Source organism: Micropterus salmoides, unplaced genomic scaffold (assembly GCF_014851395.1).
Source record: "Micropterus salmoides isolate LMB-PRFRI ecotype aquatic unplaced genomic scaffold, ASM1485139v1 Ms_hic_scaffold_1, whole genome shotgun sequence".
Taxonomy (NCBI): domain Eukaryota; kingdom Metazoa; phylum Chordata; class Actinopteri; order Centrarchiformes; family Centrarchidae; genus Micropterus; species Micropterus salmoides.
Window position 1 is genome coordinate 7,363,714 of NW_024040040.1, and position 14,233 is coordinate 7,377,946.

Genomic DNA, 14,233 nt, shown 5'->3' on the forward strand with positions numbered 1-14,233 from the left:
AAATAAAAGTAAAAGGCATGAAACAAAGTTATAAAAACTCCTTCACACGTTTAAAGTGATTTAACACAAAATCAAAAGAAAAAAGGCAAAGTAAAGTCACCCATGATCACATGTAAAATACAAAGAGGAAAGAAGTTCCCTGGAGTGCAGCCTTTTCCTTACACAGATCAGAAGAGTGTTTCATATCAAACAATTTCAATCATCAAGTTAAGTGAGTGTGTGAGTGTTTATGTCTGACACAGATGCCTAGAGCCACTAAAGCTTGCTCGCAGAAGAAAATGAGGCGTGGCTTGGAAGGACCAGATTTTGCGACTACTGCAAACTCCAAAAATATCTACTGGAACCACACGAGGCAGCGATGTGCAGGGGGGGGCGGGGGTGGGGGACAAACACAGCTCGCTACAGGTCAGAGATGGAATTAAACTTTACAGTCATCAATGAACAACGTCCCATGGCTTGTTTAAAAGTCTCATTTACAGCAGAATAAATATTTTCATTAGGTCTATTTCTACTTCTCCTCTAAATTACATTCTAACGCTAGACAGAAGTGTAGAAGCTAGTTATGAAAGCAGACAGATTACACATCGGTCCCCTATCAGGTTTTTTTCCTTTCATTAATTCATTCAAGACTAGTTGTGATTGACTTCACCGCTGCAGCCTGACCCCCTCACTTAAAATCTCCTACATTAGATTTCTATTTAGATAAGGACAAGGGGGGAGATAGGGGGTGGGGGTGGGGGGATAGGCTGTCAGGGAAAGTGCTACGGTCCTGACGACGGTCATAAATTGTTAACCTGGAGCTTGATGTCGAAGCGTCCCTGGTAGCGGTCCTTTTCGTTGTAGCCGATGTTGTCTCCGTACACTTTGCACTCGATGCGCAGTTCAGTGTTCATCGTCAGGTTGGTGAACTGCAGCGCCACCAGCGGCTGCAGGTACTGAGGGTGCAGCAGCTTGCCGTAGTAGGGGTAATACTGCAGGGGAAAGCCGCCGCCGATACCGTAGTACTTAATCTCCCCAATTTTACCAGCATCCTCCTCTTTCTGGAAGGAATAAAAAAAATAAAATAAAAAAATAAAAAAAGAGACAAACGAATGATGATGACCAAACTGGGACAGATTTTTTATATTCACAAAAGGAAAATCACACATCTGTACTGAGGTCTAAAGTGGAAACAAAAAAGATAAAACTAGAAAAAAGGGGAACCTTGTTGGTGCAGTAGATCGGGATGACGTTGGGCTGCACCTTGGGTTTAGCCTCTTCAGGGATACTGTCGTTAGAGCTAGGAGGCTAAACAAAAAAAAAGGAGACAAGTTAGGATGTGGACTGGACCCAAATGCTTCATCAACAGAGATTATGTCCCCCCCATTTCTACCTGGTGCTTAAATACAATCTATATGTCGTTCAGTAAAAAACATGCACACAGAACGTATTGTGATTGGATGGACAAGACCACAGTGAAAGGTCTAGCTCAGATCTCAGCAGGTGTAAAAGGCATATGTACAGTTTAGACACGTTCTGAAAGTCGAAAAGGTCACCTGCCTCTTCCCATTATCTCCAGCTGCAGAGGAAAAATAAGTCAGGCCCACACAGCACTGGCTGCGATTTTGAACAGCCAAATTCAGATTTCAGGCTAAATTTGTTGCATCCACCAGCAATTTCATACATTTGGACTTTGGCCTCCAACAAAACATGACTGCATTTGCAAGCAGACTTAATAATTTAACGTTCATTTAAAAAAAAACAAAAAACAATAAAAAAAACAAAATCACCTTTGGACGGTAGTTGACAATCCTGTTGAGCTTTACAATCAGGCAGGGCTTGCCCTCCTTGAAACCAAACTCGCGGTCCTCTATGCCGGAGCAGGGTCCCAGCAGGCTCCTGGGGAAGCGGCAGGCCTTCCTGATCCCTACATCGCTCTCCAAGTCGCCCCGGTTCTTGTACTCTGCAGGCTCATCTGGGGGGGAAATCAGGACTCAATAACAATGTCTGACAGTCAAACCTTTCAAGCAGCAATGTTTGAAAGCCAATGAGACGTCAGTGAATCCTACCTCCACAGTCCTCATACTTCATCTGGTCCCTTTGTTGTTCCTCGTCATACTTGGCCAGGAATTCCTTCAGGGCCTTGGTGTAAGGCAGGTAGGTCTCAAAGTCATTGAGGTTGAAGCCAACTTCAGATTTGTCTGATCGTGGGGTGTGTGTAAGGCCTGCAGGGACAACAGATTACCTGCATTTGTTATCAGGAACGAAACTGTGTTGAATGTGTGTGTCTTGATCCCAGAGAATAAGTGAATAAAAATTCATAGAGCAGAAAGCCTAGAAAGTCTGAAAATCTGACATTTGAGTTTAATGATTTTGCCAGCTTGTGCAGATTCAATGTCATGTCTTTGCATCCAGGAAACAGATACAGTTTCCTCCTGCTTTCAGTCTTTGTGCTAACATAAGCTGAATACGGTCCAGTCCTGCAGAGTCTCAGTACTGGACTTGGATGAAACTGATAGATCTCATGTGACTGGGTAAAAATGCAAATGAGTGGTTCTTTAAATGTCAGGCTGGTGCTCTGGCCCAGATAATGCCACACATTAGGGAGCTCATTTTAACTTTATCTGTGTTGTTTTAACTTCAACTATTAGCTGCATCTTTACAAAATAGTGTCAATTATTAATTGGCTGACCAGAAATCAGGTCACTGGGGAGGTTTCCAGGTAACACAACTTCAATGACCTCAAATGATCACAATGCTCACTGAACTCTGAAAGCCTCAGACAGCTGCTGGCTGCAACCAGCCTTCATCCTGTCTACTCAAACAGCTGTTTGACTGTACCCCGCACATGCTCAGTTTGGCCTGGTGAACACCAGCTGGCCTTCCCCGCCACAGAAACCAGCCTGTGCTGTGTACACAGGGGAAGCTTGCTGTCAGCACTGCCCTGCTACCGTGATATGATGATATATAAAGAGTTCACTTCCGAGACAATACGCAGCCACATTTCCTGAGGCCAGAGTGAGCACATGTACCAACAAAGAACATGCGTGTTGACTTTTCTAAAGAAATGTGACACCAAGGCAGAGCATGTGTAGTTAGTTATCGTTTCGGAGATCCCTGTTTATTTTTAGATTTCAGAAATCTTGATAAGTCATATCAAAGGATCAGCGGCGCTGTGGCATATATAAACACCACATCTATGTTTCTGATAACTGTGCAGGTGTATCTTTAACCGAGCCAGCTTGCATGCGGTCACTAAAAAGTATGACAAACACCGTGATCACCCATTTATAATATTTCCAATCTTTAGATGTTACTTCATTATAGTTGAAGATAAAGTATTGTGTATGTTTTCTGTGCAAAAGTTCTGATTAGCTGTTCTGGAGATTTGGAGGTTTGTGGTGAGACCGTTTTCTCAAAACATATAATTACAGGTATGAGCTGAGAAACTCCACCAGCCAACACTCGAGTGAACCACAAAAACAGCCCCATGTCAAAAAATTATTAAAGAATCAATCTGACTTTTATAAAAAAGGAAATAAATATACACAATTATGTATTGGATAGGGTTAAATTTATCCATGTGCGCTGCCTAGATAAACTCCTGTTACTTGTATGTTTGTCTCCAAAGACAGATATGATATCCCACATCTAACCTTTGTTTGGAAGTCAGCGTCATACATAATAACACCGTTACTTGACCAGAATGGTTTACACATATATTCATGCTGAGACTTCCATGAAAAACAATTACTGAATCACGAAAACCGGCACTGATAAGGCAGCTTCTGATCCACTGAGTAAGCACCAAGAGGTCACAGCGCTTCTGAAATAACAAAAACTAGGAGACTTATTTTACAGACCCATTCTAGACGCTGCCATTTTATTTGTTTAGGAAACATTACTTGGAAGATCCTCTAAGCATCACACGACCCGTTACCAAGCTGCGTCTTTATTCTGCCTTTCTTTACGAGTGTCGAGAAAACAGCCTTTGGACTTTAAGAGACAGGAAGTGGGTGACATTTCTTACCAGGGGGTGCGACTCTGTCCTGCCAGGTGGGCTTGTAGTTGCTCAGGGTGAGCAGCATGGCTTGGATGGTTCCGATGAAGATCCCGGCCAGGCAGCCGTAGAAAATGACATAGAACAAAAAAATTTTGACTGCAGAGAGAGAAAAAAAAAATAAAGAATGTGTCAGTAAAGCTGTACAGAGACAGAAGGTAAAACAAACTGGATTCCACCGTTATGAGTTACAAATAACTAAAAATCATACAGACTCATATGTAATTAGAGGTAAATACAAAATCTTTAAAAAGTAAGACTGTACAATAATATCATCATGAGGTACTGTTCGAACAACAATAAGCCATAATATTATCACCTGGGCCAATTCTAGATAGTACCTCTAAAGTTTAAACCGCACGGATCGCTTGTTCTCACTGATAGGAGCTGCCAAAATGGAAACGGAAACGAACAAAGACTGAGGCATTCATTCTGTAACAGGTAAACTTTAGAAGACCTACACTTGGATTGAGCAACACCGCCACAGCTGATAACAGTTACACAACTGGAGTGACGGTGTCTATAAAAAAAAAAAAAAAAGGTATCCAACACCTTGGACTTTTACTATCAAGTTCTATAACAGTAAATCCACATGGGGCAAAGTAAAATCAAATGTAAAACAAATACAGTAACTGACTGCCTAAAGATTCACAACCTCAAGTCTTTTAGTCTACAAGCCACATAAAGTTGGAGATCACCAGGCGATAGGGGTGGGGAAAAAAAACAAACCACCAACAACAAAAAATAAAAACCCTGATGCATCATAGTATCATGATATTTGCCATGGAAATACTGTATCGATACACGGACGCCAAGTATCGATATTTTATTATATAAATTGCAGATGGGAATTTTAACTTTGGTACCAGAATAATAAAATATTTATTTTTTAGTCCACTAGAAAAATCGTATCGTGGGGCCTCTGGTGATTCCCACCTCTACCAGGCGATTCTATGTTGGGATGTTAACGGACAAACAAAGTGTATTTAACAAAAGTAGCTATGCTCAAAAGGATGCCTGCGTATACTTGAGCCTGTTGGGCAGCTGCAGGGCTCTGAGGCCTACGTGGGAGAAGGGAGTTTGGACCGAGCGGCATCCTCCAGGGCTGAGAAACGAAGCCGAAAGTGACGAAAACTTCAGTTCCTCGAAGGGCCACATGAGGCCGGCTCGAGTCAATCCCCCATACAGTCCGAGGTATGAACACAACAACTGTTCCATGTGCTTCAGCATCACAGCTGCTGAAAGGAAAAGCCTCACATGACATCTCAGCTTGCCAGAAGGCATGTGACAGACTGAGACAAAGTGGAAAAAGGTTTTATGGTCTCATGAGACCGACAAATTATAGACCATAAATAATTTAAATGAGCTTTTTGCTGTTAAACAAGCACTTTGATTGGTTTATGCTAAACACCACACATAAGCGGAAACACGCCACCGCCAGCATTAAACCTGCTGGCGTCAGCAACACACTGAGGGGCTGGACGTTGGACGTACAGGCTGTTCAAGCTAGAGGATCTAAAGAATGCAGAAAAATACAGGGGAGAACATCCAGCACTCTGCAAGAGAACCAACCCAAACATAAAGCCAAAGCTACACCGGAACCACAGGGTTAACTCCCGGGGTTCGGACCTACAGCTAAATCCAGTATTTGTAGCAGGACTTGAAAATGGCTGTCCACTCAGTCCCCATGTAACTTGACACAGCTCAAATGGTTGTGCAGAGATATGGAGGAAACAAACTGCAGTGTGCAGATGAGCAGAGCTGATACACACTCAAGGTTAGAACTGCTGCAATGGGGCCTCTGCTGAATACCAACCTTTCAGGGAGCAAATTACTTTTATACATTTTTCTGTGATTAAACCTACATCGATTCGTAGAGATTCATCTAAACAGAAGAAATGGATTTAACAGATATGAACACTTTTGAATGAAGTGTTGTTTGGAACAGGACTTCAAGTAACGTTTAGTTCATCAGCATTTTATTGGCTCAGAGACTTTACACCATTGTAACCTTTGAAACCGCATATTTCTGAGTACAAACTCAAAAGTCTCTTCAAAGTGAAGTAGTCTTTCATCGAGCTGCTCCAGCTCTAAGGATGCCTGTCAGAAAAGAACATGCCAGGAGAGCTTGTGTCTCAACTATGGTTGTTAAGGAACTACAATGCCACCATTCATAATAACGCAATACAACAGTGGCTGCCATTGTCTTTACAGATTTACTTTTACTGTGAATCCTGTGCATACAAGGTAGTACTTATACAAGGCACTGTTAGTTCCTCACTGTAATCAATATTTGGCATGAAGATGCTGTACAACTGCAGCTAACAGAGGGTTACAAGTCTAGTATCTGCAATCCAAAGCAATACATTTACATACGGCGGAAGATAACCTTGCAGCTGGCAAGCTATAAATTCTACCAGTCAGTCAGTCTTTTGCTGCATGAAACAATGTCAAAAAGGTCACATGAAGCATTAATATGTGACAGCCACTTGAGCTTATTAGATGCAGACGTCAAAGGTTGTGTCCTCTGGAGTGTAAATCTAACAATCCTAGATATCTATGGCACCTTATCTCAGCCACAGCACGAGGACGGTTTACATTCCTCGGCAGTCTGCAAAAGTAAAACTGCAGACATGAGTAAGATACAGATCTGATATATTGTGTTTAAAACTCATTTGTTGTTAGGTGGTCCCCACCTCCGCCCGGATGTCCTTTCATTACAGCCATTAACACGGCACTGCGCATGGCACACTTCCAAAAATGCATCAGCATTTTTCAGATGACCTCAGAAGGACAGATTAAGAGCCCCCCGCCACCACCTCCACACATCAGCCCCACTCAGCTGGAGCACCTGCAGTGGCCGGACTCTAGGCTGAGCAGATGTGGTGTCACTGAAACATTATTTTTACCCAGGTGTTAAGAGTCCAGACAGGACCGAACAGCTGTGTGACATTGAGAGGAGGAACAAGGACGTGCGCACAGCCGCACAGCGCAGGAGAAACAAGAGAAGAAAGGTCGAGACAAGTTAATCAGTGGTATTGTTCGTTAGATTACATAGACACCTGATCAGAGGAACCCGACACGGATCGATAGTCCTTTCTCCATTTCCGAGCGGGGCCCCTATCACCTTGACTCACCTTGGACCGTGATGCATTTTTAACTCTTTGCCTGCCCATTCCTGAAAAAAAAATTGCCAAACGACAACTTTGCCTTTTCCCACAACACAACAAAAAAAAAGTCAACAGCTGAGGTCCAATCATCAGCCAGCTGTCTCCCGTCTGCACCGCAGCGCGCGCCGCAGCCCCGGTGTGCGCTGTCTCACTGTGGACAGTTTGGAGCTCAACACATCAGGACCTTTTTTTCCCCCCACAGTCACTGAGCTATTTAATAAAACTAAAGCCACCTTGTCTGGGAGGAGAGGAGGGGGGGGTGGGGGGTGGGGATGTGGACTCCCGAGGTCAGGTCAGATCAGAAGTGGGGACTGACAAATCAAGTGAAACTTATGAGTTACCATGGCGCAAAATGAATGATGATGCCGGTTTGTTACTGGATGCAGCAAAGTCAAATCAAACAGGTGGTAAGAAACACGAGGTGACCGGTGCGCGCTCCAAGAACCGTGTGCGCGCATACCATCTCACCACGAACACCCGGGCAGATTGACCATACTTACACCAACTGCTACCGGTACGGCCGAACAGCTCTCCTTTCTCCGAATCCCACAGAAACTTCTTCCATCCGCCATCTTCTTTATTTGAAGGCATTTTCAGTTATTTCCCCGCTAAGCTGCTCCTTAAAGTCGTTCCTCGGCGGACTCCCTCCGTGTGGTAACCAAAGTCCGCACCCGTCGCTAGAGGAGGAACCCAGCTTGGTCCGCTGGAAGGTCCCCCCCAATATAAACCGTTCCTTCTTGGCTCCGCCCGAAACTCCCGACAAGTTACCTAGCAGGAGGGCGGAGCAACGCGGGCCAATTGGGGGAACGGAGAAGCCATGCGTAACTCTGACGTCGGGAAGACGGACAGAAAGCCTATAGAGGCAGACGTTCAGCACCATACATGCTGTACCTTTTCTTGAGCTTTGCAGATGATGTCACATGTGCAGGTAGAAAGTTATTCATTGTCTGCAGGTATTAAAATGGTGTAGCCCAAACCTCTGTCAGCCATGAACTCCAGATGTTTAACAGAATCAGCAACCACTGCAGTAAGTGGGTCTCTTTACAAAGAGTAAGCCTATATGTGTAGACTATATGCCTGCATACATGCACACACACTAGGCCTCTTTTTGCCCCTGGCTCTTCTGTTTTTTTATGCATTGTGTATCGATGTACTCCCATGTGCAGACTACAGCATTTGAAATTGTGGTGTAGCCTAGTCAGTGGTGGATGAAGTACACAAATCCTGTTTACTACTTAGTAAAAGTGCAGATACCCCGGCTAAATTTTACTCCACTAAAAGTAGAAGCCTTCAATTTAAAATTTCTACTGGAGTCAAAGCCCATAACGTCTTAAACAATCAAAGTTGTTACCAGTTAATTTCAATGTCAATCTAATAATCGGGTCAGCTGTAAATGTGTAAGAAAACATGTTTTATAAACTTCACGTGTGATGAAGTAAAAAGTACAATATTTCCCTCTGAGATGTGGCACGAGTAGAAGCAGAAAGTGGCATGAAAGGAAAATACTCAATTAAAATACCTCAAATTTGCACTTAAGTAAAATACTTGAGTAAATGTATTTCATTGACTTACAAACCAAATGATGCACACTGATCCCGGGGGCCCGGGACTTAATGTAAATCCATTTCATAGCATCTGTTTTGTGTTGGTCAGGAGGTTTTCTGCTAAAAAGTGTAGGCCCTGATGGTTACATGTAAGCATCTCTGTCACTCTGTGTATGTATTCTTTATGTATGACCCCTAATGGTCGTGTCTTTTGTATATATTTTCTGTCCTGTATTTTATTTTAATTACGCTGTTTCTTCTTGTTATGTGCCCTCTTTGCCAGGTCTCCCATGTAAAAGAGATTTTGTCTCAATGGGACTTTCCAGGTAAAATAAAGGTTAAATAAAAAACAATAACAATAATTAAACATGGCGGTTCGGGTTAAGTCACTGCATGCCAACAATGCACACGCAGAATGCCAGATTACAGTGCACCAACCTACAATTCTAAGTGAAGTCGGCTGCTCTAAAACACTAATTATGGCACAAAGAATACAATCATTTCGTCCCCTTTACTAACAGCAAAGCTCATTTAGCTGAAGCCTGCGTTGCTCACACTCGTATCTGTTCCCGGTTTAACTCGGTGGGTGTCCTGCAGTGAACCCCTCTGTACAGGCATCCTCCTCACACCACAGGGATAATAAGCTCTAGTTACACAGCATTGCCAAGTATACACATAGTTGAAACCTTTATATATATCCTGCTTTCTGCATCCTATAACCCCCGTCTAAAGCCGACTCCAAGGGCATTTCTGCTGCTAGTTCCAGGGGCCACAGGATGGCTTAACTTTCCAAATAAGATGCTTTTAATTTATACTGTGTTACTTAGTACTAATTGACTATGCCTCTTAAATGCCTTGTCTGAATAAATTAAAATGGTTTAAAATTTGATTTGCAAGAAATTACTAGAATAACCTCTTCCTGACCAACCTGCCCCTCCCCCACCCAGAACACACACACACACACACACACACACACACACACACACACACACACACACACACACACACACACACACACACACACGCCGACTAAACAGACGTGTGTGCGCGCTTCCACTTCACATTCTTGTCTGGCTGCTGTGTGTAATGTGTGTGTTCATGCGTGCATGTGTGGACTGTGTGGCAATGCGCTGCCATCTGGGTTTCTTGAGCTGTGTACATTTGTTTGAATGTAAACATGTGTGTGTGTTAGTGTGATTGGTCGCGTTTTCGCACATGAGGGTTTTGACCTTTAAATATCACCTCAAGGACGAGAGGCGTCACATCACTGATGTTGTCCAGCTCTGTGTAGCTCCATCCCGGAGGAAAGGCTCACCTGAAAGCCCTGCTCACAAGCAAGTCCCATCTTTGCATATTTCTTGACTTTAACCGCTTTTCCCTAACCCTAACCAAACATAAACCGTTTTGTTAAGTAAAGAAACTGTTACATAAAAAACTGAAGCCAAGCCAGGCGTCAACTCTAAAGACTTCAGAAATACTCAAATGGATCCGATTTAAAAAAAACACAAACTTTCTCTTTCCTAGTTAATAGTAGTAAGTATTAGAGTATTAGTCTCTTTTGAGTAAAAAATCGATCAAACATAATTTAGAAGATTTACATCAAGATAGTCTAGTCGCATAGGGAAGATTGCAGAATTCAAATAAAGTGTGGTGATATTCAGAACATTAAGGTTAAGCTTAACCAGCATTACTGGAAATAGATTTGGACAAATGCTTACTTACTAGCAGCCCTAAAGCACCAATGTGGGTCAGTCTGATGCCGAAGAACTACAGTGACCAGCTTTTTAAAACCTGTTTTTAAAGATTTATGTCTTCAGCAGCTACAATAAAAAATTTATGTAGAGCTACACGGTGAATATTCCTGTGAATATTGTGTTTAACTTACTTGCTACCGTATTCATAGTGGTGAATCATACCAATCTGTTGCCCCAAACATGATGAGACAAACTCTAATAATTGCTGAGAACCACGCTGCTACTATATACTTGTCCTGATTCGAAATTGGTCATAATTTGCACGACTACAATGCTCATTTCCTTTGTTTATGATGGAGCTAATATGAAGGTAACCATCGAGCTGGTTATTACAGAGGCAACGATTGTGGAGTAGTCAGTGAGATAAAACCTGCCATTTTTCTAATGATACAGCCTGGTGTCTGACAGCGACCACACCTAGACAACTGCAGCCTTTTATCAGCTTGTGTACACAATAAACATGAGTACTGTATTAAGGGTGCGTGGGGGAGGGTGGACTCAAGGTGAAAGTGAGTCTTCCTGTTTGAGGCCTGCACAGGTCGCATGCCATCGTTTACACAAATACAAGTTTCTATCTGATCAACTAATATTTTCACCTACTCTGGTAGTATTGGGTGTGTACCAATGATGAACTTGATGTGTAGCTGTTCCCTCATAAACATCCTGTCAGAGAAAAACACACCAACCCGTCTCACCTCAGTGGGAAAACTGCATTTTCTCGAAAGGCCGGTTGAGGCTGGCTCCAAAAGCGAACCTTCATAGACCCCCATGTTCAAATGCTTGTTTACAACCTGGTACAAAAAAACGTTACCATCATTATGTGACTTAACGTTAGCTTATTAATGTTAACTTGTATTAAAAGTAATGCTACAATCAAGTGACATCCAAATAAATGACTCATAACTAAACTAACTTGCGTCAAATTGTTCTTTAGGCGTAATAAATAAACATTACTCTCATTCACAGTGACACTGGCCGAACTTCTGCAAGTCTGCAAACCCCCAACCTCCACAGTTTTCTGACGTCAGAACTGAGAAGCTGTTATATGAACATTATTATGTGAACAATAACAAAATAATGACCTCATTAGTATGTATCCACATTTGTGTATGTATGTGACAAAGGGCTAATGTTTATGGCACAAATGCGAGTAGGACCTGAGCGGGTGCAAGGTAGAACCGATGAGATTGAATGGGGTAAAGATGTCTACAGTGAATGGGAAACTGTCTTGGCATCATCATCCTCAATGTCATGTACCAACCCTCCCCCCAAGTCTCTCACCCTTTGGCTTAGTTCGCCCTTGGGGACGCTGGGCAACTGGTGTAACCTGTGCACCCAGGGACAAACAAAGCCTTCTTTCCCTCTCCTTGTAATGTCTTGTGCTTCATTGTAATGTGTGTTTTTATGATATTGTTTTGTTTCTGTTTTGTCTAAAAAAAAAAAAATTTAAAAAAAGAACTGAGGAGCTGCATCCAACTGTTTTGCACATTTACGAAATCCTAAATAGACACACAATCATTTCACTGAAATGAAACCATGTGTATGCAACATAAAAAGCAGATATAATTAGTATTAAGTCTCTGCGTGTTGATTTTTGCATGAGAATAGAAACCAGTGGTTAAAAATTACATATAAAAAAAAAAAAAGACATTATCATGGGTTTTAGAAAATGGTTAGCAATAATTATAGCAAGTGATGTATTGTTAACGTGATCTGTAGTAAATTAACTAAACAAGAAAAAGCATCCGCATGGTTTTAATTCCACCTTCATTTAGGGAAAACACCAAAGAGTCTACAGAACATGCAAAGTGGAGGCTTGTAGCTGCTTGAGTTGAAAGTGTAAGAGAAGACAATCGACGTCGGCTGAGCTTCTGCAGCACTGATAAGCAGACCCAACCCCAAATGCTTTACGATGGCCTATGGCACATGCCGGAATTACGAGATAATTGCTAATTAATTCAAGTGCTGTGGATTATTGCATTTGGTTGCCTGCTGGGTTCCTCTTATATTAATCTCTTCAACTCTGGATGTCATGAAGTGATTCTGTTGCAGTGGTGAAGTTATAAATTCTGCTTGATGATGTTTAAACTGAAACATTAATATTCAAACCCAAGACAGGATAGGTTATTTGGCTTCACAGTTACATCCAATATAAATATTCTACATGCATCATTTCATGCATTTATTCTCAAATGTTCAGCATGACAAGTTGGACCTTCTCCTTTGGAATTTAAAATAGGTGGTGTTTGAACCATAGACTGTATAAAACAAGTGTGAACGCGACTTATCCACTTCACGTGAGGTTGTAAAAACTGACCCACTGCTGTGTCTGGCAGGGTCAAAGAAGTTAATTACTAAGAAATTCAAGAGCTGTGGATTATAACTGTTGGCGTCCTCATCAAATTATACTTTGTTATTGCAGTTTATCAACATATCTTTGTCTTAACGCTGTGTTCCTGTCATATTGGAGTTACCATAATTATCAGTATGATTATGACTGAGAGATAGATATTTCAGTGTCTAAGCTCAAGAAAACCTTTGGGGTGGCAGTTTTAAAGAGTATAACATCAGTAGGCTATAAGCTGAAGGTGGGGGATTTCGACATAATTCAACACATTAATCCAGGGAAATGTACGCTGAACATTTTACCTAGGGGAAAACATTGTTGAGAACATAAAACCCTCAATGTGTCATACTGAGAGCCTAGCCTAGCATAAAGGCAAGGGGAAACAGCTAGTCTGGCTCTTTCTAGAGTTCAAAAATACAGCTACCAGCTAAAATTACAGTTACATTAAGGGCATTTAGCTGAACCTTTTGTCCTTAGCCACTTATGATGAGTACATTTTTGTCAGAAGAATGTGAAAAAGCAATAGATCGCTTTCGGCAGAGTAAGGATATCAACAGAACAACTTATCTATAGCTCTCTAATTATCTTGCTGCTTGTCATTTCTTTGATTAATTCACTGTGAAGTCTTGTCTGTTTGAAGTTTGGTAGCATCGTGCCTTCCCAGAGACCAAAACCAAGACCTGTGCTCACCGATCACATCTGGCAACCTGCACTACAGCTGCTGGGTAGCTGGATACTTGATCTGTTTGAATATAGATTTAACAAGCAAGAGACAACGTGTTAATCAGTGAGCTTTGTTAGTATTTTTGAACTTTGGACAGAGCCAGGCTTCCAGTTTCTATGCTAAGCAGCGTCAGCAACGTTTGACTGCAAGAGGGAATCAACATCATGGGAACCTCTTGTCAGAAGCTGCTAAGCATTGTGTTTTCTAGGCGTGATTTAGGGCTGTATATTTTGCTTCACTTACACTGAGTTAGAGAGAGCTGCTATTCTGCCTCATGCATCATTAGGCTCCATTCTGCAGTGTTTTACTGAAAAGCTTCAACATGAAACTGAACCACTCTGTCCATTGCATTATTACTGTACATACTGGTTACATTTGGGAACTCAGAGTCATTCTAACAAACTAATGACTTTGTTAGCATTGAACAACTGAGAATCTGATATTGTGAGATAGAAGCTGTTGCTGATTCAAAATCCTGGTTACATCTTAATAATGCATATCTAATTTATATCTAATTTAACTAGCAAATACAATAGTAGATAGCCATAGTTTAGAATATAGACAGGATACACAATAGGATCATGTTTCAGGCTCATATCCGCCTGTATATGTTGTCCTCAGACAAAGCTTCTGACCTTGACCATATCGGCACTAT

At 41.9% G+C, this 14,233-nt stretch overlaps 1 protein-coding gene across 1 annotated transcript; it reads right to left on the minus strand.

Annotated features, from left to right (window-relative positions):
• Positions 1–28: 28 nt before the first annotated feature.
• On the minus strand, positions 29–7,915 carry LOC119900792 (sodium/potassium-transporting ATPase subunit beta-233-like). The gene is made up of 6 exons (XM_038716042.1): positions 7,710–7,915; positions 4,010–4,138; positions 2,049–2,204; positions 1,770–1,954; positions 1,204–1,287; positions 29–1,040 (listed from the first exon to the last, which is right to left on the minus strand). Exons 1-6 carry the CDS (start codon positions 7,798–7,800, stop codon positions 780–782), a joined length of 906 nt encoding a protein of 301 aa, XP_038571970.1. The 5' UTR covers positions 7,801–7,915; the 3' UTR covers positions 29–779.
• Positions 7,916–14,233: the final 6,318 nt, after the last annotated feature.